Below are 24,797 nucleotides of genomic sequence, written 5' to 3'. Positions count from 1 at the left end.
AGGACACATCAGCCTGCAGGTATCACCACCACCCCACCAACCCAGGACGGGCCTGGCTGTGTCCAGGGTCCTGCCACCTACATGCCTGCCCATGGACTTCAGGCTGGTCAGAAGTCTGGGAAGCAGGCAGGGAAGCTGAGTGGCCAGAGAGGAGCTTGCAGGACCCTCTCCCTCTCAAGCGGGGAACTCCGTCCACCCTGTCCCCATCCTTATGTTCATCACTGCATTCTTCACTTTCTTCCTCGTTTCCTAGTCTTTAAGACACACATTCGGAAGGGACTGTTTGCTTCTTAAGGAAAGTGACCTCATGTTCCCAGAGCCAAGCTCAGTGTCTGAGCCATGAGTCAGCAAGTGCTCACCAGCAGAAGAAGAGAGGGAGACAGACAAGCAGTTTGAATATCAGCAGAAGTCACCAAGAAGTTGGTCTTAGTCCGTTCTGGCTGCTGTAACAAAATACCATCGACTGGGTGGCTTGAAAGACAGAAGTGTATTCCTCACAGCTCTGGAGGCTGAGAGTTCAAGGTTAAGATGCTGGCAGACCTGGGGACTGGTGAGAACCTATTTCCTGGTTTTCAGATGACCGCCTTCTCCTTGTGTCCTCACCTGGCAGACAGCAGACAATGTAAGCATGTTCTCTTCTGTCTTTTTATAAGGATATTAATCCCATTCCTGAGGGCTCCACCCTCATGACCTCATCACCTCCCAGAGGTCCTGCCTCAAACTCATCACATTCTGGGTTAGGATTTCAACATGTGAATTTGTAGGTGGGGCACAAACATCCAGACCATAGCAGAGACTATTTATATTTTGTTTGGATACCAAGGCTTTGCTGCTTTATTTAAAGTTTTGTAACTGTTCAGCTTTTATCTGTTCAGCTCTCCTGTACACTAGGCTCTGTCCTGACACTTTACGTGTATAGTTATATCACAGCATTGCACATCAGCCATGCCCCCCAACCTTGGGGTACAGACATTACCATCCACAATAAGAAAACAGAGAGAAGCAACTTGCTCATCATGCCCCCGCGACATATGAGCTCTTGATGTCACCCTCATTAGTGGGTAGATTTGGAGGATTTTTCTCATCCTGACCTTCCTTAGAAGGAGCCACTGTGACCCTTCCTCTTTTTCCAGAGGTGAGGGTCATGGCTGGAGAAGGAATCCAGGAGTTGGAGATAAAAGATTGAAGTCAGCACAGGGCACATGGAAGCTGTTAAGAAGCTTCCAGGGGCCATAGGCTAGGTGGACTAGCCACAAACAAGAAGTGGTAATCCTGAGCCTCCATTGTGTCAGTTAAATAGTAGTTACGTGGGATGTTTCTAGGCATCATGGGGAGAAGAAAGAATTCCAGGCTCAAACAAATTTGAAAATTCTGGGTTCCAACAAGTTAAATGAGGTCTCTTACTACAGGATTTTTCAAAGCTTATAATATTCTTTTTTTTAAGATTTATTGATTTATTCATGAGAGAGAGAGAGAGAGAGAGAGAGAGGCAGAGATATAGTCAGAGGGAGAAGCAGGCTCCATGCTGGGAGCCTGACGGGGGACTCGATCCCAGGACTCCAGGATCATGCCCTGGGCCAAAGGCAGGTGCTGAACCGCTGAGCCACCCAGGGATCCCCCAGCTTATAATATTCTTAATGTTCATTGTGACTTTTCAAAATTCAATGATCATGGAATCATAACTGTCTTCATGGAGCATCTCTCAGGGATAGCGTGGTCTATGTGAGAAATACTGGAAGAGGCTGAATTATATCTGCCAACCCCAAATGCTTTTAACTTGCAGGTCAGAGAAGCAGGGAGAATGCTTACCATGGTCTCCATCTAACGGCTTAGGAAACCAAGGCACAGAGAGGTGATGTGACTGGCTCTAGTTAGTAGAAGAGCACCCCTCAAAACCAGCCTAAACCCCAGCCCTGTGCTCTTGCCAACAGGCAAAGCTTCTTTGCAGAGCTCCCAGTTCCCTGCCCTAACATTAAAGAGCCCTTCTTTTAATGGATGAACCTTCTTCACTTTGGGCCTCATTGTTCTTTCTTTAGTTTCTTTTGCTTATTTCTGGAATCCACATGAGGCATAAAATAAACCCACTGTAATTTAGTCCAGCGGACGCCCTGCCCTCGAGTGATGGGGTAAACAAGTCTGGGATCCTTGTCAGCACCAGAAGAACTTTATGGATGTTGGACCCTGGTTGGCTTGCAGACAGAGTGTCCTGAAAGCCCAAATCAACCAGATCGCCAGAGTAACACTTACTCCAAGTTAGGGTGTATGTGTCTGTCCATTGACAGACTCTTGGGAGAACCTCAGAACATGCAAAGCTACGGAGGCCCCAGTGAGTCTGTTTGACTTCTTCTCTAGAAGCTGCCACCAATATTAGAAGAAAACATGAGAGATCAGAAGTCTTGAACATGGCCTGCAAATACATTTTGCTTGGTCGAAGCAAATGAGTTAATTTTCCCCCTGGATTAATTAAAAATTAGGAAATGTCATATTAAAGTCTGAATTTCTGGTTTCTCTTGGAAGAACCAGAAAACCCAGTAACACTGGATGCACATTCCTGCTTGGCCACAAAGGACCAGAGCTGAGTAGTGGTCACCCTCCTTATTTATTTATTTATTTATTTAGTCATCTCCTTTAGATTGGTCCACGATCTCCAACTTGCTACAGTTCCCCCCATTCCTGGTGTGTCCCCATTAACAAGGCAGATGCCAGCCGCCACCTAGCATTACAGACACACCATTGTAATATACATAATATATAATTATGTATGCTGATAGTAAATATATCAGTTGTATTCATGTTCATGAACAATTTCCCTCATCCATTTGTCTATGCAGGTTAGGAAAACAAGGGAAAAATCGAGAGGACTCCTGTTTTATTTTTCTGACTTGTCTCTCATTTGTGTAACTTGTAGGCATTGAGGTTTCATGTCCTCACTCTGGATCAAGGACTGGCAAACCAATTTGGCTTGCCAATAAAATCTGGCCCACTGAAAACCACATGGTGCAGCCACTGTGGAAAACAGTTTGGCATTTTATGTTAGAGCTACCATACAAAAGTTAGACATTAGAACTACAATACAGCCCAGTAATTCCACCCTTAGCTATACACCCAGGAGAACTGAAAACAGGTTTTTTAAACAAATGCTTGTATACAAATGTTTGTAGAAGCACCATTCACAGGAGTCAAAAGGTGGAAACCACCCAAATGTCCATCAGTGGATGGATAAACAAAATGTAGTCTCTCCATACAATGGAATATTATTCAGCCATAAAAAGGAACAAAGCACTGACACCTTCTACAACATGGATGAGCTTCAAAAACACTGTGCTCACTTAAAGAAGCCAGACACAGAAGTCTACACAGCAATGATTCCATTTACGCGAAACGTCCTGAAAATGTAAATCCGTAGAGACAGAAGGCAGATTGGTGGTGGCCAGGGGCTGGGAGAAGCAAATGAGGAGTGGCTGCCCAATCAGTCTCCTTTGAGGGGTTTTGATTCTGGTTTGGAAGTTCGACAGAGGCTGACATTTGCACAACACGGACAGTATACTAAATGCCACTGAATTGTACATATTAAAAGTGTTTTATGTTACTCGAATCTCACCTCAATTAAAACAGAAAAATCTGGCCCACTGCCTGTTTTCTTGCCTGGCCGAAAAGCTAAGAATGTAGTTTTACATTTTTAAATACGTATAAAAATCAAAAGAAGGATCATATTTAATGACATGTGAACATTATGTGAAATTAATTTTAGTGTCCAGAAACAGTTTTATTGGAGAAAAGCCATACATGTGGTCTGTGGCTGCTTCTGCACTACAGTGGCAGAGTTAAGTAGTTGTGACAGAGACGGTGTTGCCCACAACATCTAAAATATTTATTCCTGGTACTTTACTGACCGAGGTTGCTGACCTCTGCTCTGGGTCCTTCTCAACCAGGTGAGGGAAGTCAGGTAGAAGCCAGATATGAGAATCGAGAGATGGGAGGGTCAGTGGGCTTGTGCCTGGAGGCAGAGGGGTGAACAAACAGGCCGCTCTCCATACCAGGTGTTGTACTTTCCTGTGGCTGCTCTAACAAAGGACCACACACTGGGTGGCTGAAGACAAAAGACAATTATTTTCTCCTAGCTCTGGGGCTTGCGGTCTTGAAGTCAAGTCATTGACAAGGCCAGACTCTCTCTAATGGGTCCAGGGCAGGAGCCTCCATTGCCTCTTGCTGACTTTTGATGCTTGCCAGCCATCCTTGGCATTCCTTGGTTTGTAGATGCCCTGTTCTAATTTCTGTCTGTCCTTACACAGCAATTTCTCTCTGTGTGATGTCACCTCCTCCTCCCTCTGTGTGTTATTGTGCTCTGAGTGGACATACATTTTGGGGGGACACTTCAAGCCAGTACATCAGACACCCCCAAGACTTTTGATTCTAAATAATGAGCCCAGGCTCTTCATGCCTTATCTGCTGCACTCTGAAGCTGAGTAGAATAAGCAGAGAGGGATATTAATTAAGTGCTAAATTAAATATTAATTAAGCACCTTCTAAGTGCTAAGCATCGTTCTAAGTGCTTGGTTAATCCTCCGAGGAACTGGTGAGGCACAAAGAGATTAAGCAAGAATCTGCCCAAAGTTTTAGTTGACATGTAGCAGAGCCAGGATGCCAACCCCAGGCAGCACAACTGACTCCAGAACTTTTATTAACTCTGGCAGCCACCTTGCAGGGTTGCTGTTTAAATTCTTATATTGTAAGTAAATAAGGGAATGATCTCAGCGATGGTTGAGAGGCTCGGCCAGGGTAAAGCTGAGATGGGAACTCAGGAAGCAGGACCTGGCTCTTACCAGCATAGGGGGGCAGCCCCTCCCTGAAACCCCCATGCCTTTAACACTCCCATTTCTTCCTTAGGTGGGTGGAGAAAATCTTTTTTTCCTGCCCTTACTCGAGGGTGATATCTAGGGATGAAGGGAGCCAGCAGATGCAAAACAAGTCACCTGGAGGCTTTGAGTGGGGCTCTGAAAACCCTGAGCTGGCTCCAGGCATTCACTTATGAAAACCCCTTTCAGACTTTAGAGAATCAAGGTCCTATTGACAAATGCAAAGATGTTGACATGTGCTTGGAGGCTGCGCTGCCTGTTCCAAGGTAAAAGGCGTCCATCAGGCCGGTGAATGTGCTTCCTCAGAGTTCATCAATCTTGCCTTTGTTTGGTACATAAGCGAGAATGATCACACTGAACACATCCATCATTAGGTTGTGTTCCTTTCCACAAGAATAGGAGCACCAGGTAGAGGAGACGAGGGTGTGGCCCAGGGGTGCATTCAGAGCCCAGCTCCATGGAGAATGGGGGCAGGTGTCAGAGCGAAGGCGCTCTGAAAGTGCATCTGATTGCATCCACACCCATCCATCAGGCCTGGATTCGGCACCTCTTCCTTTCCACACCGACTATCAGTCACGTGGCTTTTGAAAATCCTGAAAAGATTGCACCTTTGGATTTGGTTTGCTGAGCTTGAGAATTGGGAACTGGGGCCGCTTTGTGCATTTATGTTTTCCTCTTTGATATTTGCAGTCAGACCGTCTTTGAGCATTGGCCCTGGGTGTTTTCAGTGGCTCAGACTCATTCCTTAGTTATTGGCCAAGATTGGCTGTTCCGTCCTTAGTGACTGGGCTGAGTCAGTCACTTGGGAGCAGTGGCTTTTCTGAGCACTTGGGGAAACTTTGAGAAGTCAATGAGCCACTTGGCTAGTAGAACCTATGGCTGCTTTCTTGACCTCATGATGTCTGCAGGAGTGACAGACTTAGGCAACTTGTCCCCTCCACCCCCTGCCCCATGCTCACCATTCAGCCCACGCCCTTGATAAACAGTTGAGACTATGGTCAAGAACCTCAACACGTTTGAGGGTCACCTTCAGTGACTTCCTTCCTCTTGTGCATTCTTGGTATCTCTGATCTAGAGCAGTGGTTCTCAACTAGGGGCAGTTTTGCCCTTCTACCCCTTGAGGACACTTGACAATATCGGGAGACATTTTTGTTTGTCACAGTGGGGGAGCAGGGTGCTGCTGGCATCTGGTGGGTAGAGGCCAAAGAAGCCATTCGACATCCTGTGATGCTCAGGACAACCCCCACAACAAAGAATTATCCAGTCCCGAATGTCAACCATACCAAGGTCAAGGAACCCTGATCTAGGACATTTGTTCTCAAAGTGCAGTCCTTTGCAGCATCAGTTCACCCTGGAACTGGTTAGAAATGCAAATTCTGCTCCCTACCCCAGACTCAGTGAATCAGCGACTCTGGGATAAAGTACTGGTATTTCACCTAGTCCTGACCAATGCAAGAAGTTTGAGAAGCACTGATCTAGAGCAATCTGTGGTCTAAAAGGCCTGGAGAAGCAATAGGTCTGGTTTACATGGTCAGGATGTGACTCTGACTTCAGAGTATCTCAGTTGCATTTGAAGTTGCATCATTTTACAAATCGCTACCTCTCTACCTCAGGGCTCAGTGTCAGTCTGAGAGGCCAAGCACTTTCTAGGTAAATTAAGACCTGCTAAGTGACTGTAGAGAGAGTAGACCTTGGGCTTCTTTGGATGGTGCCTTCTCTTATGGGCTTGGTAGATGAAACTGCTTCCAGAAAGGGTGGGGCTTTGACTTTTATGGGATCTTGTTCACAGATATTACCACCATACCAGTTCCATTGCTTCAGGCCACTAGGCAAATAAACAGATTTGCGGGTTTCTTTCCTATGAAAAATTCCTGATAAAAGAACTGGCAAGAAGTCCCCCACTCCTCAATTCACTGGCTGTGTTGGGCAAATTACTGAACTTCTCTGATCTGCAGTTTTCTCTTCCGTGAAGTGGGATGTGATCTTGGTCTTTCTGGTTGCTAGGAGAGTCCTGTACGTAAGACCCCAGACCTGGAGCAGGTTCATAAATGCCCATTTACACTTGTCCTTTGAAGGAAGAGCTGGGAGACACATGGCAGTATTAGTTTCTTATGGTTGCAGTTTACTATAACACAATATCATAAATGTAGTGGCTCAAAACCACAGACTTATTCTCTTGCAGTTCTGCAGGACAGAAGTCCAAAATGAGTCCACTGGGACCAAAATCAAGGTGTCAGCAGGACTGGTTTTCCATGTCCTTCACAAGACTCCAGAGAAGATCTGTTTCCTTTCTTTTTCTGGCTTCTAGAAGCAAACAGCCCTCATTCCTTGGCTCACAGCCAGCCTCACATCATCTTTTCTCCCCCGGGGGTCAGTGAGGTCATAGAGCCTTCCTCCTGGGACTTTCTTTACTCCCTTTTATAAGGATACTTGTGATTACATGTAGGGCCCACTCGGATAATCTCCTCATCTCACTCTCCTTAATTTAATCCCATCTGCAAAGTCCTTTTTGCCATATGCAGTCCATTCACTGGTTCTGGGCATCAGGACATGGATAACTTCGGGCAGGGGGCATTACTCAGCCTAGCACAATCTTAGCTCTTCCAGGCTGCCATAACAAAAACACTATGGATGGAGTGGCTTAAACAACAAACATTTTATTTCCCACAGTTCTGGAGATTGGGAAGTCTGAGATTCAAGTGCCAGCAGATTTGGTGGCTGATGACAGCCTGCCACCTGATTTGTAGCTGGCCTTCTTGCTTTGTCTTCATATGGCAGAAGGGGCAAGGGAGCTTTCTGGGGTCTCTTCTATTAGGGCACTAATCTCATTAATGAGGGCTTCACCCTCTTGACCTAATCACCTCCCCAAGGCCATACCTTCTAATACCATTGTTTTGGGGGTTGGGATTTCAACATGTGAATTTTGGAGGTACCCAGACATTCAGTGCATAACACACATTGTCTAAAGTCATTGGCAACTCTAAACACATTCTGCTGTAGGAGACCCAAGAGTGAAAAGACCCTTGCACTAAGGTATGGTTGCAGGGTGGTGTCTAGGTACCACTGCTTTTTTAGTGCTGCTCCTCACTTTATGGCTGATGAAGAGCAGCACACACCACCCTGTGAGTCTCAGCCTCCGGCGGCATCACATCCCCTGGGAACTCATTAAGATGCAGATCCTCAGGCCCTGCTCCAGCTTTAACTGAATCTGATCTCCTGGCAGTAGAGCCCAGTGATCTGTATTTTAACAAACTCCAGGTGATTCTGATACCTGCTTCAGATTTTAAAAATAAAGCTGTTAAAAAAAAAAAAAAGTTTAAGCAGGCACCAGAATCCCTGGAGCTTGTTCACCTACTGCAAAGTTTACCCTTTTCAAACAAGTCAGTGAGTTTTAGTGTATTCCCAGAGCTGTGCCACCATCGCCACTATCTAATTCCAGAATGTTTTTATCACTCCTCCAAAGAAACCGCATACTCATTAGCTGTCACTTCCTACTGTCCCTCCGTCAAGACCCTGGCAACCATTAATCTACTTTCCATCTTTATGGGTTTACCTATCCTGGACATCCATATAAATGGAATCTTAAAATATGTGGCCTTTTGTGTCTGGCTTCTTTCACTTAGCACAATGCTTTCAAGACTCATTTACGTTGTAGCATGAATCAGTACTTCATTCTTTTTTATGGCCAAATAATATTCCATTGTAGGGATGTGCCACATTTTGCTTCTCCATTCATCAGTTGATGGCCATTGGGTTGTTTCTGCTTTTTGACTCTTATAAATAATGCTGCCATGAATGCTCAAGTTTGAGAACCACTGCTATAGACAATCCATCAGAATTCAAAAATCTGGATCTTACTTTGCCCGTTCAGAAGACAGATTCTCCTAGAGTCTGATTCACATTAACCAGACTTTGGAGACTGATGTATAAAACTGGAATATCTGTGTATTAAGGTACAATGAGAACTTGCTATTACAGGCACTGCCTTTCTCAAGTATCAGGTGATTATCCTATTTCCTCTCTGTAGTCTGCCCTTCCTGGATGCCAGATTTTCTTCAGCAGGTTTCCTGGTGAATGTGGAATAGGGAGAAGGGAAGTTTGTTGCAGGGAATATTTGAAGGCCTCAGGCTGGGGCGGCCTGCTGTCTCTGAGTAGGGTTAACTGAGAGTTCAGGCGAATGGCCCAGGTTTAGATCCGGGCTCCACCACTTGTTAGCTGTGTGACCTAAATCGAGTTGTTCAACCTCTCTGAACTACTTCCCTCTTTGAGATAATAATAATGAGGATGTCATAGGATTATTGTGCAGAATAAATGAGATAATACCCATAAAGTGTTTGGTACTCGTGCCTAGTACCTGGCCTGTAAGTGGTGTGCTGCACCACCTCTGTGGCAATTAGCCATCTTGTGGTTGGGGTGGGGCTGCCCTAGGGACTGTAGCTGTCAGAAATCTGCTAGTCCCATCTGTCTCCATGACCTTGCATCAGGTCGGCTTTCTTCTGCTTATAAGTGAAACAACTCAAACTACGTTAAATGTTCAAAAATGAGGACTTGACAATAACTGGAGAAGATCCAGGGGCACCAGTAACAGACATACGAGCCTTTGGGTTGTCTCCGTCTTTCTGCTCTGCTTTTGAAGTGTGATGGCTTCCTTCTCAGGTGGGCCCTTCCAGCAGGTAAGGCCTGGGCCTCAGGTGTGCAGACCCACCTGCTTAATTAAACTACTCCAAGGGCTAGAGGACCTCTTAACCAAAAAAGGCGGCGGGGGGGGGGGGGGGGTGGTCCCAGGGCATTTCATGGACTCTGATTGGCCCATCTTGGGTCACATGCCTACCCTTGGACCAATCACCTCTGTCCCCCCAGGTGGGCTGGGAAGGTCAAGCCAACACCCATCCCTGCAGCTCCCTGCAGCTTTCTTTGCTCATCCTTTCATAGTTGGCTGAGCCCCTCTTCCAGTCTGTATATTTAATCCAGTTGTATCAGGCTCTGGACCTAGATCCCTTCGACTCTTTGGGCAGGGATTCTCAACTGCAAAACAATTGCCATTTGGAGCTGGATAGTTCTTGTGCTGGGGGCCATTTGCATACTGCAGGATGTTTTATAGCATCTCTGGCATCCACCCATTAGATGCCAGTAGCATCATCCCTTCTGAGCACTTACCCCCTAAAATGTCTCCAGATATTGCCAAATGTCCCGGGGGGAGGGGCAACAACACCCACTGCTGAGAACCACGGTTAATGTTTCTCTGTCCAATGATCCATTAGGAGTTGGGCTAGTTTCACTCTTGAAGGGTCAACTTCTTTGCTTATCTTCAAGGTTTTGGGGAGTGAAGTTTCTCTGTACCTCCTCAGGTACCCCTCCCAAACTGACAACACTTCTCACTGAGAAACCGTGGCCCCATGGCAGCTGAGGTCCCCTCTCTCAGGGGCCTCCCTTCCACAGCTGCCACATCAGGGCCAGGGCCAGTCACATCTCCAGCACTTCAGTCCCATTTTGGGATGCTTTGGGGCATGGACACCCTGCCCTGCCGCTGGAATGTGATCCATTACAAGACCGTCTCCACCACAGTCTGCAAGCCACAGACAGTGTGACCCGTCTCTGGTTGGTGCTTTGAGCGTCAGGGAGCTGAAAGAGGGAGAGGATCTATTATGTGAAGTTCAGACCGAGGATGTCTTGGGTTTCTTGAAGCTAGACCAGGGTCTCTCACAGCAAGCTCTCCTGGTCCATCCTTGCTGAGCCCAGTCAGGCAGTAAATCCCAAGGAACGACTCTGTGTGGGGAACTTCTCAGCAGCCCTTTGTTCTACGGACAATTAAGTTCCACTGAACATTAGCTACCGGGCGGCTGCATAATTAAAAAGCATCACATTTCCACTGGGGGAGAATTTCAGCTCAAGCGACTCAGAATGGCTCTGATTTAAGATCCATAAACTCAGTTCAAGGCAATAAATATGTAAGTAATTGATGATGTAGTGTGCAAGGAACGTAAGACCCATCCATCACACATCCATCCATAGGGAGGGCTATGGACACGCTCTGAGAACAGGACAAGAAGAGGGGAATAAATGGCCAGAGGGACCTAGACAGTTCCACCCTCCCCATAACTCACTGCTGTTCTCCGCTGAGTTGTGGCCTCGTTCCCTACAAAGCCTCATCCCCAGGTTTTGTCTTCTCAGGCCAGAGAGAAGGGCCACTGGGCAAAGCTGCCAACAAACCGCCACCTTTTAATGCCTACCTACTATGTGCCCAGCACTTGCTTCATCCATATCCATGGATGGTCCTTAGGGAAACTGCAAGATGGGTGCTATCACTCCTGTTTTACAGAGGAGGAGGTCCAGAGGGGGGAAGACGAGACAAAGCAACACAAGGGATACAGATGCAGTGAAATGCCGGAACACCTGCACCCCAACGTTTATAGCAGAATCTGGATTTCAATTCAGGTCTGCCCCTGTGGATTAATTCCATTTTGTCCCTCTGCTTCTTGGGCAAAAGAGGGGGCTTGGGCGCCTGGGTTGCCTGCATTCATTGCGATCCACAAACGGGTCCTGTCACCCGTTTCTGGGTCCAGATGTCAAGCCCAACTTGTAGATTCCAGCCTGTGGTCTGCATGTCCCCCACCGCTGCCCCCCCCCCCCCATGCCTGTCACTGATACTGCTGTTTCTGTTGGTTTGTTTCAACGTGAGACCATTTACAATTGAAATTGATGGAGCACAGGGCTGGCTGTTTTTCTCCCTTCACAGGGACATTGTGGTGATGGCAGCGTGGGGCCTCTGTCTGTCAACTCTTGTTTTGTCCTCATGTAAGCCTGAGCCTGGCACAGTAAGCCAGCCTCTTCCAATTAGCATTTTCCTTTGGGTCAAGGAGACAGATCCTTTATCTGTGTGGTCTGAGATGGCTCTGCAGTGCTCCCCGGGTTTCCAGCTGCCTCTCCTCAGGGCTTCTCTCCCAGGAGGAGTGTACAAGAAGACTCCCTTACCGACTCTGCTAATGGGCTCTCTTCCTCATTAGCTGGAGAGACAGTGATGCTCATAAGTGTTAGGACTCCCCAGTGAAGGACAGCTAGGTTCCAATCCCAGGAGAACACTTTTCCTTAGCTGACTCCCAGACTCAGTTTCCCCATTTGCAAAATGAGATCATTAGTACTTAACTTATGGGGCAGGTCATTCGCTCATTCATTCATTCATTCATTCATTCATTATCTATGGAAGTGCCACTCTGTGCCCATCACTGTGCTTGCTGTGGAGGATGCAGGAGGGAATGAAGGACACATGATTATTACAGCCAGTGAGCAAACACGTGCCAAACACTTAGGCCAGGGGGCCCGCAAACGTGACTGCACATTAGTATCACCTGGAGATCTTCTAAAATTTTCAAAGCCAGGCCAGAGCTCACACTGTTAAATCAAGGGTCAGCCAATGTGACGGTAGAGCCAGATACAGGCTCTATATCTCTGTCCTGGCTCCTCAGTTCTGCTCTTCCAGTGCAAAGGCAGCTGTAGACACTGGGCGTGGCTGTGTGCCAATAAAACTTTATTTATAAAACAGGCCATGGGCTGGATTCATGGCCCAGGGGTCAGCAAACCCTGGGTTCAGGGGTCAGGGGTCAGGGTTTGCCAACCCTTACATTAAACCACAGTATGGGGCAGGAGTGCAGGCAGGCATCAGATGATTCCAGTATGCTGACAGTTTTGGGAAGTGACCTGGGCAATGCCTGGTCTGCATTAGCCCTTATTCGTTTTACTAATGTGGCTCAGAGAAGCAGTTAGGGCCAAAAAGAGGACAATAACCCTGACTCCAAATCCCATTCTTTTGATCACTCTGCTTCTCTGTTTGATAGCTCTCAGAGCCTCGGTTTCTCCATCTGTAAAATGGGATCAATGTGCAAATTAACTTAAATGCTAGGTCTGCCCTCTGGAGGGGCTCTGTCAGTGGTACCCATTATAGGCAGGAGTCAAGAGGAGCTGAAAATGGTCCAGGGGCCCCAACTCTGAGGGAGCTGAGGAAACTCTGGAGCCCTGGACAGACAGGCAAGTGGGGAAAGGTTTGGGAGAGGAAGTGCTTGGGCTCCATTTTGGGGCAGATGGGCTAAAGTTTGGTCTGCTGCCCAGTTGTGGTCCCAGCCCTGGTCAGAGCTTGAGGGTTGGGGCTGGAGGTGTAGATGGGTGGTCAGGGCAGAGTGGGGCCCGTGTGAAGAAGTAAAGCCTCATTCAGAGGGTTGGGCTGCTGGCTTATTTTTGCTGGAGTTAACAAGGAGAACGTTCACCTCTCAGCTCTAAGCCAAACTCTACAGGGGACACTGGACACATAAGGATGAATCATTAACTGCTCCTACTTTCTAGGAACTCATGGTCAGGGGTGGTGGGGAGAACAGATTCCTAAGCAGAGGCTGTCCATGTAGGGAGGCAACTGGCCTGGAGGGGTAAGCACGGTATGCTACATGAGGGGCATGGCAGAGGTGCATTCAGGGAGGGCTTCCTGGAGGAGCCACACCTGGGCTGGATCTTGGAAGAGGAGTTGGATGGGTCAGGCTAAGAGAACTGGGGGAGGGGGTAGAGAAGCATGTTCTAGAAAGAGAGAACAGCATCTTTGAAGGTAAGAGGTGCAAAATAGCAGATCCATGGTGTGAATGTGACTTGAGGAGGGCTGGGCGCGGGCTGGAGACAGCTGTGGGGCCATGAGCACCATGACTGGCCCTTTCCTCTGTACTGCTGCCTTCCAGATGCACGGAGCATTTTTGTCCTTTTTGGCCAGCTTCGGCCTATTCTTTCTCCCTCTCTGACCTTTCCCTGTCACTTGAGTGGTAGATATGACCTATAACAAAGGTCCTTGAGACAACAATTGTGGATACACCAAGCCCACTCAAAGGATCAGATTTAAGGAACCCACATGCCCCCCATACACACACACCAAACTCCAACAGCACGTATTTCCTTATTGATAATTTATTTCCCAAATAAACCAAGGTGGGTCCATTATCTTCATGAGATTCTTCTGGATTTTGAGATACCATTTTCTTCCCTTTTTTGTATTTTAATTTTATTATCTTATTACATAAGCCTCTTTTGACATTTCAGGATGATCCCCCCCCTCCTCTTTCCACACCACAGCAGAAAAATTATACCAAGAGGACATTTGTGGGGAGGGTTTGGGGTAAGAATACGAGAAGAAAAGAGAGGTTTCCCCGATACATCTTATTTTTAGGATCGAGGGAAGCTTGATCATTAATGCCACTCCCCACTCCAATCTGTGGGGTGGTGGCTTATGGACTTAGAGGCCCATTGCCTCACTTTTCCTGTTATGCTCCCCATGAGCCCCCGCGTCTCCCAACCTCCCTCCCCTCCCTGCATGCATCCCTCCTCCCTGCCTCTCACTGTTAACATCTTGGATTCTCCATCCATCATCCCCACAAGGAAGATAATTACTCATATGGCACCCAGGTCTCCCATTGTTTGGTTACGAGGTTAAAAATCCCTGATACACTTTAATAAATTCAGCAGTGAGCACATTATAAAATGTAATTAAATCCCTCAGCCATCCTCTCTTTCTTTACCGGCCGTGAAATTTAATTGAGGCCACCTGAGGGGGCTGAGATAAATCACAGGTGATGACTCTGGGATTCACGTCCCTCATCGGGAGAGGGAGTGATGGCCTCACCGTCCCCACGCTGATTAGTGGGCAACGCAGGGGATCCCAGTTCTGCCGGGACCTGCCAAGACTCAGACACAGGTGGCAATGGGCTTCTTAAAGGGGGAGAATGATGTTAGTTTGTCCCCTAATCTCGAAGGTGCTTCCAGTTTGTCTTCAATATTTAAAAAAAAAAAAAAAAAATTGTGACCTGGGGCCAGAAAGAATGGGTGTGGAGAACTTTGTGATTCCCTGTCATGTCTTCCCTTCCCACCCTGTGTCCGCACCTTCCTGCCTATTGCCCCCACCAGCGCTTTGTCTGCTGCGCTACCATTTATTTGCTCAGTGCCCTGACTGCTCATCTGTCCTTCCGAGGTAGGCTTCTGCCTTGGGACACTCTCAAGAAGGCACTTTCTCCGTCTCTCCCCGTTGGCCATGACCAGCACCACCACCCCTCCAACTGTAACTTAAGTTAAGACCTCAAGGTCTTCTCTCTGCCTGATAAAGTGACAACTGGATAATCATATTAATTAGCCCCGTCAGAAGTGGCAAGAAGAGAGAGTTAATTTGCCTTCCCCTCTGCTTTCACAAGCTGACATGGATTTCAGCAGTGGCAGGTAATCAGAGACACTGCCTCCTCTTGGATTATTCTATCAGGAGTGAGGGAGGGCTAGGAAGTCAGTCTCGGGGCGAGACTGGTATGGGTCAGAATCTTAGCTGGAGGGGCACCTGGGGGGCTCAGTGGTTGAGCATCTGCCTTCCGCTCAGGTCGTAGATCCCGGGATCCTGGGATCGAGTCCCACATCAGGCTCCCCACAGGGAGCCTGCTTCTCCCTCTGCCTATGTCTCTGCCTTTCTCTCTGTGTCTCTCATGAATAAATAAAGTCTTAAAAAAAAAAAAAAGGATCATCGCTGGACTGCTTACTGGTGCTACCGTGACTCGCTCCTCTCTTCTGTAATATAGGCGTTAACATGACACAGCCCATAGGCTGCTAGGATGAGGTGAGTGGAAGGATGCACACTTTGGCTTGGAGAGTGCAGGGCATTTGTCCAAGGATTGTCACACCATGTAAGTGGCGGAAGTGGATCTACAATCCAGGTCTTCTGGCTTCAGAGAAAAGAATCCTTTACAATGGATACGTACATTGAATAGTCACATGGTAGACTTTAAATATCTTATAATTTTATTATTTGTCAGGTGTGCTTCAGTAAAACTGGAGGGGAAAAAAAAGGTGGGGAGGGAATCTCTCCCCCCCAAGGAAATGAGTTACACAGCCTTAAACCAGGGGTTGACACATTTTTCCTATAAAGAGCCGGGTAATAATTATTTTTGGCTTTGTGGGCCATACCATGTCTGTCATAGTCACTTAACTCTGCTGTCCTGGTGTAGAAGTAGTCACAGATGATGCGCAAATGAATGGGTGTGATAGTGTGCCAATTGAGCTTTACCTACAAAAGCAGGTGCAGGGCTGGATTTGGCCTGCAGGTAGTAGTTGGCCCGGCCAGCCAGTCAGCCAGTCTTTGGAGAACTTTGTCCTGTTCTAACTGGTGTGTTAATCCTCGAAGAAATAATAACATTAATAATGTTATTATTAGTTTCTGGTAATAATAATGTAGTGCCAACTACATTAGTTGGCACTCAGCTGAGCCCCTTGCTGACTACATGACCCCTCCTCATCCCCCTAAGATCTTATGACTCCCTTTTCCCAGGAGGCAAAACAGAGGTCAAAGTGCCTCAAGCCTCCTCGCTAGTAAATGGCAGAGTTGACACAGGATCTGCTTACGGCCAAGTCCCACACTCTCTCCCACACTCCACTGGGCAAGTTGATGACCTGGAAGCCCTTCTTGTAAATAGGCTCCCCTCTCTAAAGGAGGTCCACATTCAGGGCCTTGTCACTAGTTTAAACGCCCTACACAGGTGGATTGGTGTGGTCCTGATGCCTCCATTCCTGCAGTTTTCATATTTCTAGACAGATCGCTTCCCCATGCTCTTTGCTTTGACTCAATACCATGGGAATCCCTGACTCTCCTCCCAATGGTCTCTTCCATCAGGAGCAAGCAGCACTGTCCTTGCTCACTCCTCACATCTCTTACCCAAGTCAGCCCCCTCTGCCCGAGTCTTCCCCCGTGACGTGGCCCTCAGGCAGTCTTAGGGATGTATGCATTGACCAGTACCAGGTGGCTCCGTGGGTGCCTCCATAGCCACTGACAGCCCTAGATAATGAAATCTGGATATTGGGAAGGGGGTTTAGATGTCTCAGGGAGGAAATGATGTCCAAAGACACAAAGAAAAACCCATTTTGGCTTCAAAGAACCATGGAACCGTAACCTTTAGAGACAGTACATAATTAAAAAACTTTGAGATCTGACATATTTGAATTGGATATTAAAGCAAATAGAGTTATTCCCTGCTATGTGAGTCATATCATGAGCAGCTTTAGCTGAGGATTATTTGGCCCATTGGATAAACTGGGGGGGGGGGATTTTAGCTGGCGACTGGCCTATGACCCCAAAAGACAAGTTCCATGGTCTAAGTTTTATTAGTTTCTGGTATCTCCTATCATGTCCCTGGGTTGGAAGCTTATGGGCAGCTGGAAAAACTTCCATTTTATTTGTGGTGTTTCTGAGGATGAGCTCTCTGGGTTTGACTGCCCTGGCTCAAGCCCCAGCTCAGTGAAGATGGAGTTATGGAGATTAAATGAAATAAATACATCTAAAGCACTTAATCTGAGTCCTGCCATGCAGTAGGTGCTCAATTAATGTTAGCTGTGATTATTAATAGTTTTCTGTGCTCAGAGGTCTTTATCTCCATGGAAACATGTAAGGCTAGCATAGCTTCTATCCGAGAGGGTTGAGAGGCTCAGAGGCTGCAGCAGAGAGCTTCTTTCGGTCTCTTCTAGCTCCAGAACTATATCATTTAAACAATAATTCTTACGCTTGCCTCAGAAAAAGACATGCTATGGGAAGATAGTGTGGTGTAGGGATGCAAGGAAACTGAGTTCAATCCCCAAAGTGTGCCAATACCCGCTGTGGGACTCTGAATAATTCACATTTTCATTTTCCTTACGTTTAAACTAGGAATACAACCTCATAGGATTGTTTGGATTAAGTGAAGAAATGGCTTCCAGAGGCATATCCCCGCTTGGGAGTCATACCGATAAATAAAACCGAGCTCATTGCTCCCCTGCTTGCCAGGCAGCCGACTGATGACTCTGGGGTGTGGATTTTTTATTGGGGCCTGCAGCTAGCATCATGACAGCTCAAGTGGGAAAGCCCTGGGCTGGGAAGAGAATGGCCTTGTAAGGGTCAGGGCTGATGCTTTGGACCACTGTGGATGGGGAGTTGGAGGATGGGGAGGAGGGTTTGGTGGGGGAATGGGGGTGCTCAACCACAGCTTGACGGGCTATTCTCCCCTTGGCCACCAGAGGGAGCTCTTCAATGAGCGAGACCACCCCCACCCCCCAAACACACACCTCTACCCCCAGCATCAGGCCTCTGTTTTGTTTTGTTTTGTTTAAGATTTTGTGCATTTATTTGAGAGCCAGCGAGAGAGCACAAGCAGGGGAAGTGACAGAAGGAGAAGAAGATGTGGGGCTCCATTCCAGGACCCTGGGTTCATGACCTGAGCCTAAGGCAGATGCTTAACTGACTGAGCCACCCAGACCTACTTCGGGGTTCCCATCGCCCTAAAACAAATGCCAAAGTCCGTACTGTTTTATTTCCCTTATGAAATGTATCACTGTTTGAAATTACCTTGGGCTTTTGTTTACTCACTATCTGACTCCCTCACTAGACTCTAGGCTCAGAAAATTTAATTATCCTGTTCACCATACACCCACCTCCTAAAACTGTCACCCGCACAACAAAGGTGCTGTATTGGTTTCCTATGGCTGCCATAACAAATGACCACAAACCTGATGGCTTGGAACAACACCAATTTATTACCTTAGTTTTGCAGATTAGACATCGAAAATTCGTCTCACGGGGCTGAAGTCAAGGTGTGTCGGCAGGACTGCTTCCTTCTGGAAGCTCCAGGGGAAAATCATTCTCTTGCCTTTTTCTAGCTCCCTTGGTTCTTAGCTCTCTCCATCCTCACAGCCAGCAACTGTCATGTTGCCTTCCTGAACACAGACCCTCCTGCCACTCCCCCTTTCATACATGAGGACTCATGCTTACTTTGGGCCCATCTGGATAATCCTTAATTTAATCACATCTGCAAACTCTCTTCTGCCTGTTAGGTGACTTACCTAGAGGTTCCAGGGATTAGGACATCCTGGGGAGGGGTGTGAGCATTATTCTGCTCATCAAAATATTGTTGGCTAACTGCAGGGGTGAAATGAACAGCATCCTACTACATCACCTGCAGGCCTCTGCAGCCCTTCCCTGAGCTTAAAAGGGTCAATGTTCAGCATTTCCTTTGTTCCTCCCAGACAGAGGTAGGAGGCGTGGACACTCTAGAATGGTTTGAGCTCCGTGTATCTGGAGAGCAGTCTCGACTAGAAGCATCCGGTTCGTTCTTCCTTTCTGTGGTTCCAGTCCCAACTCAATCACTAGCTATGGACGATTGAGTATTGCTTCTAAGCCTCAGTGTTCCCATCTGTGAAATGGGGAAAAAAGTAGCCGTCACTTATCAAACCCAAATTCCGTGACCTGAATTAAAAACCCCACTGCTGGCCTTTATTTGCTGTGTAACTTCGGGCAAATGGTGTAACTTCCTGATTTATTTGTTGGGGTGATGGGGTGATGGGGTAATAATCATAGCAGCTGCTATGTTCCATCCAACATGCAGTGGATGGATTACATGAGGTAATGTACGTAAAGGGTTTATTTGGCAATAGTCCTTGGCACACCGTAGTGCTCAACAAAAAGCATATCTATTTTTTTTTCCTCATTTCTCCTCTTCTTCTTTGTCTTCAGCATTTTTTTTCTCTCTTACTTTTGCCCCTCCTCTTCCTTGGCTTTATCATCCCGTTTTTACCTGGTGTCTCTGGGTTAAATGTTTCTAGATATTTTTCGCACATCTGGCTCTTCTGTTAGCCTGAGCTTCTTCCCACCAGGTCAGAGCCCAAGCTTCTCATTTCAAAGCTCTATGTAATGCACATGCTTTATTAATGTTGGTTCCTTGTGTCAAGGCGTCTGTCTATCCGTCTGGCCTCTTGAGGGGGTTTCGAAGACTGAGGCCCCTTTCTGTATGGGAGAGAGCTGCTGAGAAGGCATAGACAGGGAACTGCAGAAGGAGAAAAGAACCCTCCCTCCCTCCAGCACTCCCTCTCTGTGGAGCACTGGAAATGAAAACATCTGAGAACAGATTTCTATTATTCTACCCCTGGGACTGAAGGCACCAGGGACGCACACAATTCTGCCTCCGTGTCTGCATGACTTGTTATCAGAAAATTAGAGTAGAAAAGAAGCTTTTGTTCAGCTATGGAGACATCTTAATAGGCGCTTTGATTGTTAAACAGAAGTTTCTGTATCAGTTTAATTGCTGTAAATGCTGTTTGCCTTCTCTGTTATGATAAGGCCTGGATTTTCATAGATCCCCCCCCCCATTCCCTTTAAACAGTTTTCCTTTGCTTTAAGGCTTGAGTTGGCAAGTTTAATGAAATCCACACGAAGGAAGTGAAGAGAGGATCTCTAAGTTCAGATCTGCACACCCACGTCCGAAGCCGTGTGCTGGTTATTATTGCTTGAGACTAATGATGCTGTAGCTGTGCTGTGTAATTGACGGAATTCACCCCTCCAACCAGATACCGGGAAATGAAACCAAACGACTCAACTTAATTACTTCTACTTCTCGAGAAGGGGCTGTAATTGAGAATAACAGCATAACCGGGATATGAATCTAAACGTGAGATGTGCTTATAATAAAAGAGGATTTGTTCTTTGCGGACTTGAGCCTCAGAAATACCGTCTTGGCGTCTTGGGGTGGGGGGGTAGGGAGGAGGGAGGCGAGTGGCTAGGGAAGTGGAAAACATCTCGGTGGGGGATTCTCAACCTTGGCATTTTTGACATTCGGGGCTGGTTAACTCTTTGATGTAGGGGCCAGCCTGCGCATAGTAGGATGTTGAGCTGCATCCCTGGCCTCTACCTGCTGGGTGCCAGCAGCACTTCCCCACTCCACTGTGACAACCAGAATTATCTCCAGATATTGCCCAATGTCCCCTGGGGGCCAAAAGTCACCTTGGTTGAAAACACTGAACTTAGGAGCAATTGCAGAATTACCCCTCGAGGTTCTGTGGCTGCCTAGTGTGTGACCTGTAGGGTGTCACTGCATTTCTCTGAGTGCCCTGAGTGTCTTCCTGTGTAGGGAATAATGAGAACACTGCGAGAGGCATAGTTTCCAGGTCTAAACTGTGCAGCATAATGCCTAACACATATTGAGCGATCAATTAACTCAGTGCTTCTATCATAATACGCTTGGGCTCAGCAAACATATAGGAAGTACGTTGCTTCTGGTGGTGCAAAGATGAGGATGAGGTCCCAGTCCTTGCAGAAGGGGCCCATTTATGCACACTTGTTGGTACCGCTTTATTCTTCACCCGTGGCAGACATTGCTAATCAATCTTGGTGTTCTTTTCTATTGGGTCTCAGAATCATTGTCAACACACTTTTCTAGACAGCTACTACGAATGTCCCATGAGATGAAGCCCATTCGGCACTCCTAGCTTTGTAGATTCCCCATGACGAGGCTGTGTATCTGAGCTAACTACCACTTTCTCTTCAGCCCAGCTGTCCCATCTGCACCTGCCCCAGCGCTGGAGAAAGCATTTTAAGGAATTAGCAAGTAGCATCCGTCTTCCCAAATCAGACTTAAGTCCCCAAATGAGATAGGAATGGAAAGAAGACTCTTTTTTGAAAATTGTGTTTTTTTTTTCTTTCTTGTCTTTCTTGTTTCCCTCAGAAACTGGAAAAAGTGGCAAAATGGCTTGGACTTCCTTTTAGTTATACTAAAGGAAATTCCACTGGCTATGATGCTGATTGATATATCACGCTGTCTCTCTCGTAGCTTTTCTCTGCCCTTTGGGCTTGGAAAATCACTAGCTCTCCCAGAAAGGGTCCCAGCCTTACAAGGGCAGAATTGGAGTTTCTGGAAACAGCTCTCAGGTGGCTGTCGACAGCGTCATTAGACAGAAGAGAGGAGTGAATGGGTTGGGGGTCAAATATTCCCTGACATCCCCAGTTCCGGGTGAACACACCACTCCATAACAATGGCTGTGAAAAATGAGGTAGGTATTTGTAGCCCCAAAAACAGGGAGCTGGCTCCATCTACCTGGCCTAAGAAAGGAGAGCTGGTGTGTGGATCAGCCACTCGCTTCCTCTCTCCCTCGCTGGTGGAGATTTCACACACAGCACAGCTTCATTTCTGCTGTTGTTTCACACCTCCCCAGGGCCTTTGAGGTCTGAGAGGAGGGATGTGAGGGCGGCTGGCTGGTGGAGTGAAGGCCGGGGCTGGTGCTCAGCATCTGCGGAAGAAGTCCCAGAACTCAGTCAGAGGTGGAGTGATAGCAGAAGTCCCTGGGATTTAGCCTCAGGCATGAAAGGAAAGACCAGAGCCAGGCATCCAGTCTGAATGAAATCTGTGTGATTTTTTTGTTTCTTCCTCATTCCCATTCATCCATCAGCCTATCTATCTATCTATCTATCTATCTATCTATCTATCTATCATCTATAGATACATACATCTACCCACCCACCAATTCACCCATCCATCCATCCATCCATCCACCCACCTACCCACCCATCCATCTACCTATTCATCTGTCTTTCCACCTACCTATCCAATCACTTGTCCACCCAATTATCGAAATATTCATCCATCCATCCACCTACCAATCCATGTATCCATTCATCCACCCATCCATCCATTCATTCATCCAACCACCCACCTACCCATCTGTCCATCTACCCACTCATCTGACCATCCACCCACCTATCTAAACATTCATCCACCCATCCCTCTATCCACTCACTTACCAATCCATCTACTCATCCATCTATCCACCCACCCTTCCTTTTACTCCTCAATCCATCCACTTGTTTCTTTACTTTTTTTTAGAGAGAAGTGGGGGGAGGAGCAGAAGAAGAGGGGAGAGAGAAATTTATGCAGGCTCCACATCTGGCATGGAGCCTGACTCAGGGCTCGATCTCACAACTCTGAGATCATGACCTAAGCCAAAATCAAGAATTGGACAAATCAAGAATCTTGACCAACTGAGCCACCCACCCCTCCATCCACTTATTTTAATGAGTTTAGATGGTACATAGTTGGACATAGTTACTGACAATATACAGAGAGTGATATCAGATTTCTATATAGAGTGTGCTTTTAAAATAAATGTATTTAAACAAAGAGTTAACTAAAAATAGGAAGTAAATAATTTTATGGACTGTACGGGACACGACAAAACTGGGAAAGTGGTCCGTGCATGATTGGTGTCTGGAGTCTACCTCGTTAGAACTTTGCACACAAGGGCATATGCTCAAGGGGCTCTCAAAAATCTAGATTCACAGCTGCTATGCAGCCTCCAAGGTGTATGACCTTGTAGCAATGACTTCCTCTCTCCAAGCCTCAGTTTCATTGTCTGGAGGGTGGGGATGCTAACAAACCCTTTCTTTGGGGTTGTTTGGAGGATGTAATGAACTAAAGCATGTGAGTCACTTACCACATGCCAGGCACACATTAACCACTCCATAAATGGAAACAATGCTCATTTTTATGCCTTCCACAGCTGGCTTCTTTCAAGGCACTCCCTGGCTGCCCTGCCCAGGGGAACTTGCTTGAGTCCAAGGAACACATGTTAAACCAATGTTCCATTTAGCTTTGGTTTAGCAAGTGATGGTAGTGGTCACTGACGCTGGTGAGCCTCCCTCTTCCTTCCAGGGGGTTTGGCTGGAGCCTGCCCCATCCTCTGACCCTCTGTGTAATCGGCTCTTCTCCTCTCTTCTGTCCCTGCAGACACACTGTCCGTGCCGCGCTGGTCCCCGCAGATCCCTCGCAGAGACCTCGGCAACTCCATCAAGCACAGGTAGGCTGGATGCCTGTGGGCGCTGGTGCCCACCTCCGGCACAGTGAAGGCTGGCATCTCTGGCTGCCAGAGTGGGCAAAGGCTGGGCAGATATTTTGCTTTAGCTCCTGTGTCACCATGCCCCTCTCTCCTCTGCCAACTGAAACCTCATCATCAAGGCATCTTATTAACCTGGCCCTTATAAAATCAGCACATAATGGTTAAAAGCTAGGGCTTTGGAGTCTGACTGTCTTGTCTTCCAGTCCCAGCTAGCAAAGTGTTGCAACCTTGAGGAAGTTACTTAACCTCTCTGAGGTTCAGTATTCTCATCAGATAATTCTGCCTACGTATGGGGTGTCATGAGGATCAAATGCGATAATATACATAATGTGCTAAGCAAAGGGCACAAAATAATCATTCAGTAAATGGTATCATTGTCAAGACAAACGCTTTACATCCTAATTTTGGGCCTCCCTACTTAGAAAGCAAGATTGCATACTGAACTCAGAGACGCTCGCTCTCTGCTGAACGTAGGTCAGCCCAGAGCTCCAGCCCTGATGGGTCTGTGGAAATAATCTCACCTGGGGTACACCTGTCCTTTCTGGAAGAAGACTTGTATCTACTAGACATCCCTTATAAGAAGTTCTTTAGCTTTCCAGATTTAACTTTCTACATTTTATGTCATTATCTTCACAGCCTCCTCACAAACTTAGTGGGGTAAGTAGCACAGGTGTGGTCATGTCCAGGTGATAGGGAAACTGAGGCCCTGCACGATTTAAGTGACAGGCCTACAGTCTAACTGACCTCAGTCCTCTGTGTTCTTTGGACACTGCTGCTCAGAGTTTTCTTTGTACCGAGGCCTCTGGGAACTAGTGGACGGGGCTGTTTACTCATTCATGGATTCTTTGTGCTAGTATTCGCGGAGAATTTCTGTGCCTGGGCAGCAGCACGGCACAAGACGTAGGGCCTGCGCCCTTGGGGAGTTTGCGGTCCTGTGGAGGGTTAGGCGGCTAACAGCCCATGACAGTCCGTGGGATCGGGGCTGCAAGGCCGGGGACAGTATCAGGGGCAGACACATCGCCACAGGGTTGGGGGCTGGGGGGCGAGGCCCGAATGAGCACACTCTCCCGGAATTGCACCTCGTCAACAGTTTTTGGAAGAAACATGTTGACAGGCTAGTTGTTAGGACTCAAATGAAGAACCAGTGGAGGAAGCAGTGAGAAACATGTGATAGACGCCTCGATGGTCAGCAGGGAGATGCAGGGAGATGCAGGGAGATGGAGGGAAAAAGACATCACAAAGAAGGGCCTTTTCTAA

The 24,797-nt window shown here is 47.2% G+C and overlaps 1 protein-coding gene across 24 annotated transcripts in view; it reads left to right on the top strand.

Moving 5' to 3' along the window:
• Window positions 1-24,797, top strand: part of KSR2 (kinase suppressor of ras 2) — a 446,504-nt gene that overhangs the window by 314,931 nt on the left and 106,776 nt on the right. For all 24 annotated transcript variants that reach the window (XR_012019279.1, XM_072802706.1, XM_072802707.1 and 21 more), the window contains one exon: window positions 23,432-23,501. Coding sequence is in view for 23 of the 24 variants with exons in the window: in XM_072802706.1 (XP_072658807.1) it covers window positions 23,432-23,501 (70 nt within the window). In the remaining variant the exon portion in view is untranslated. The remainder of the gene's footprint in view (window positions 1-23,431; window positions 23,502-24,797) is intronic.

Source organism: Canis lupus, chromosome 27 (assembly GCF_048164855.1).
Source record: "Canis lupus baileyi chromosome 27, mCanLup2.hap1, whole genome shotgun sequence".
NCBI classification, from domain to species: Eukaryota; Metazoa; Chordata; class Mammalia; order Carnivora; family Canidae; genus Canis; species Canis lupus.
The sequence above is the reverse complement of the archived record's forward strand: the minus strand, read 5'-3'. Positions and strand labels throughout refer to the sequence as shown.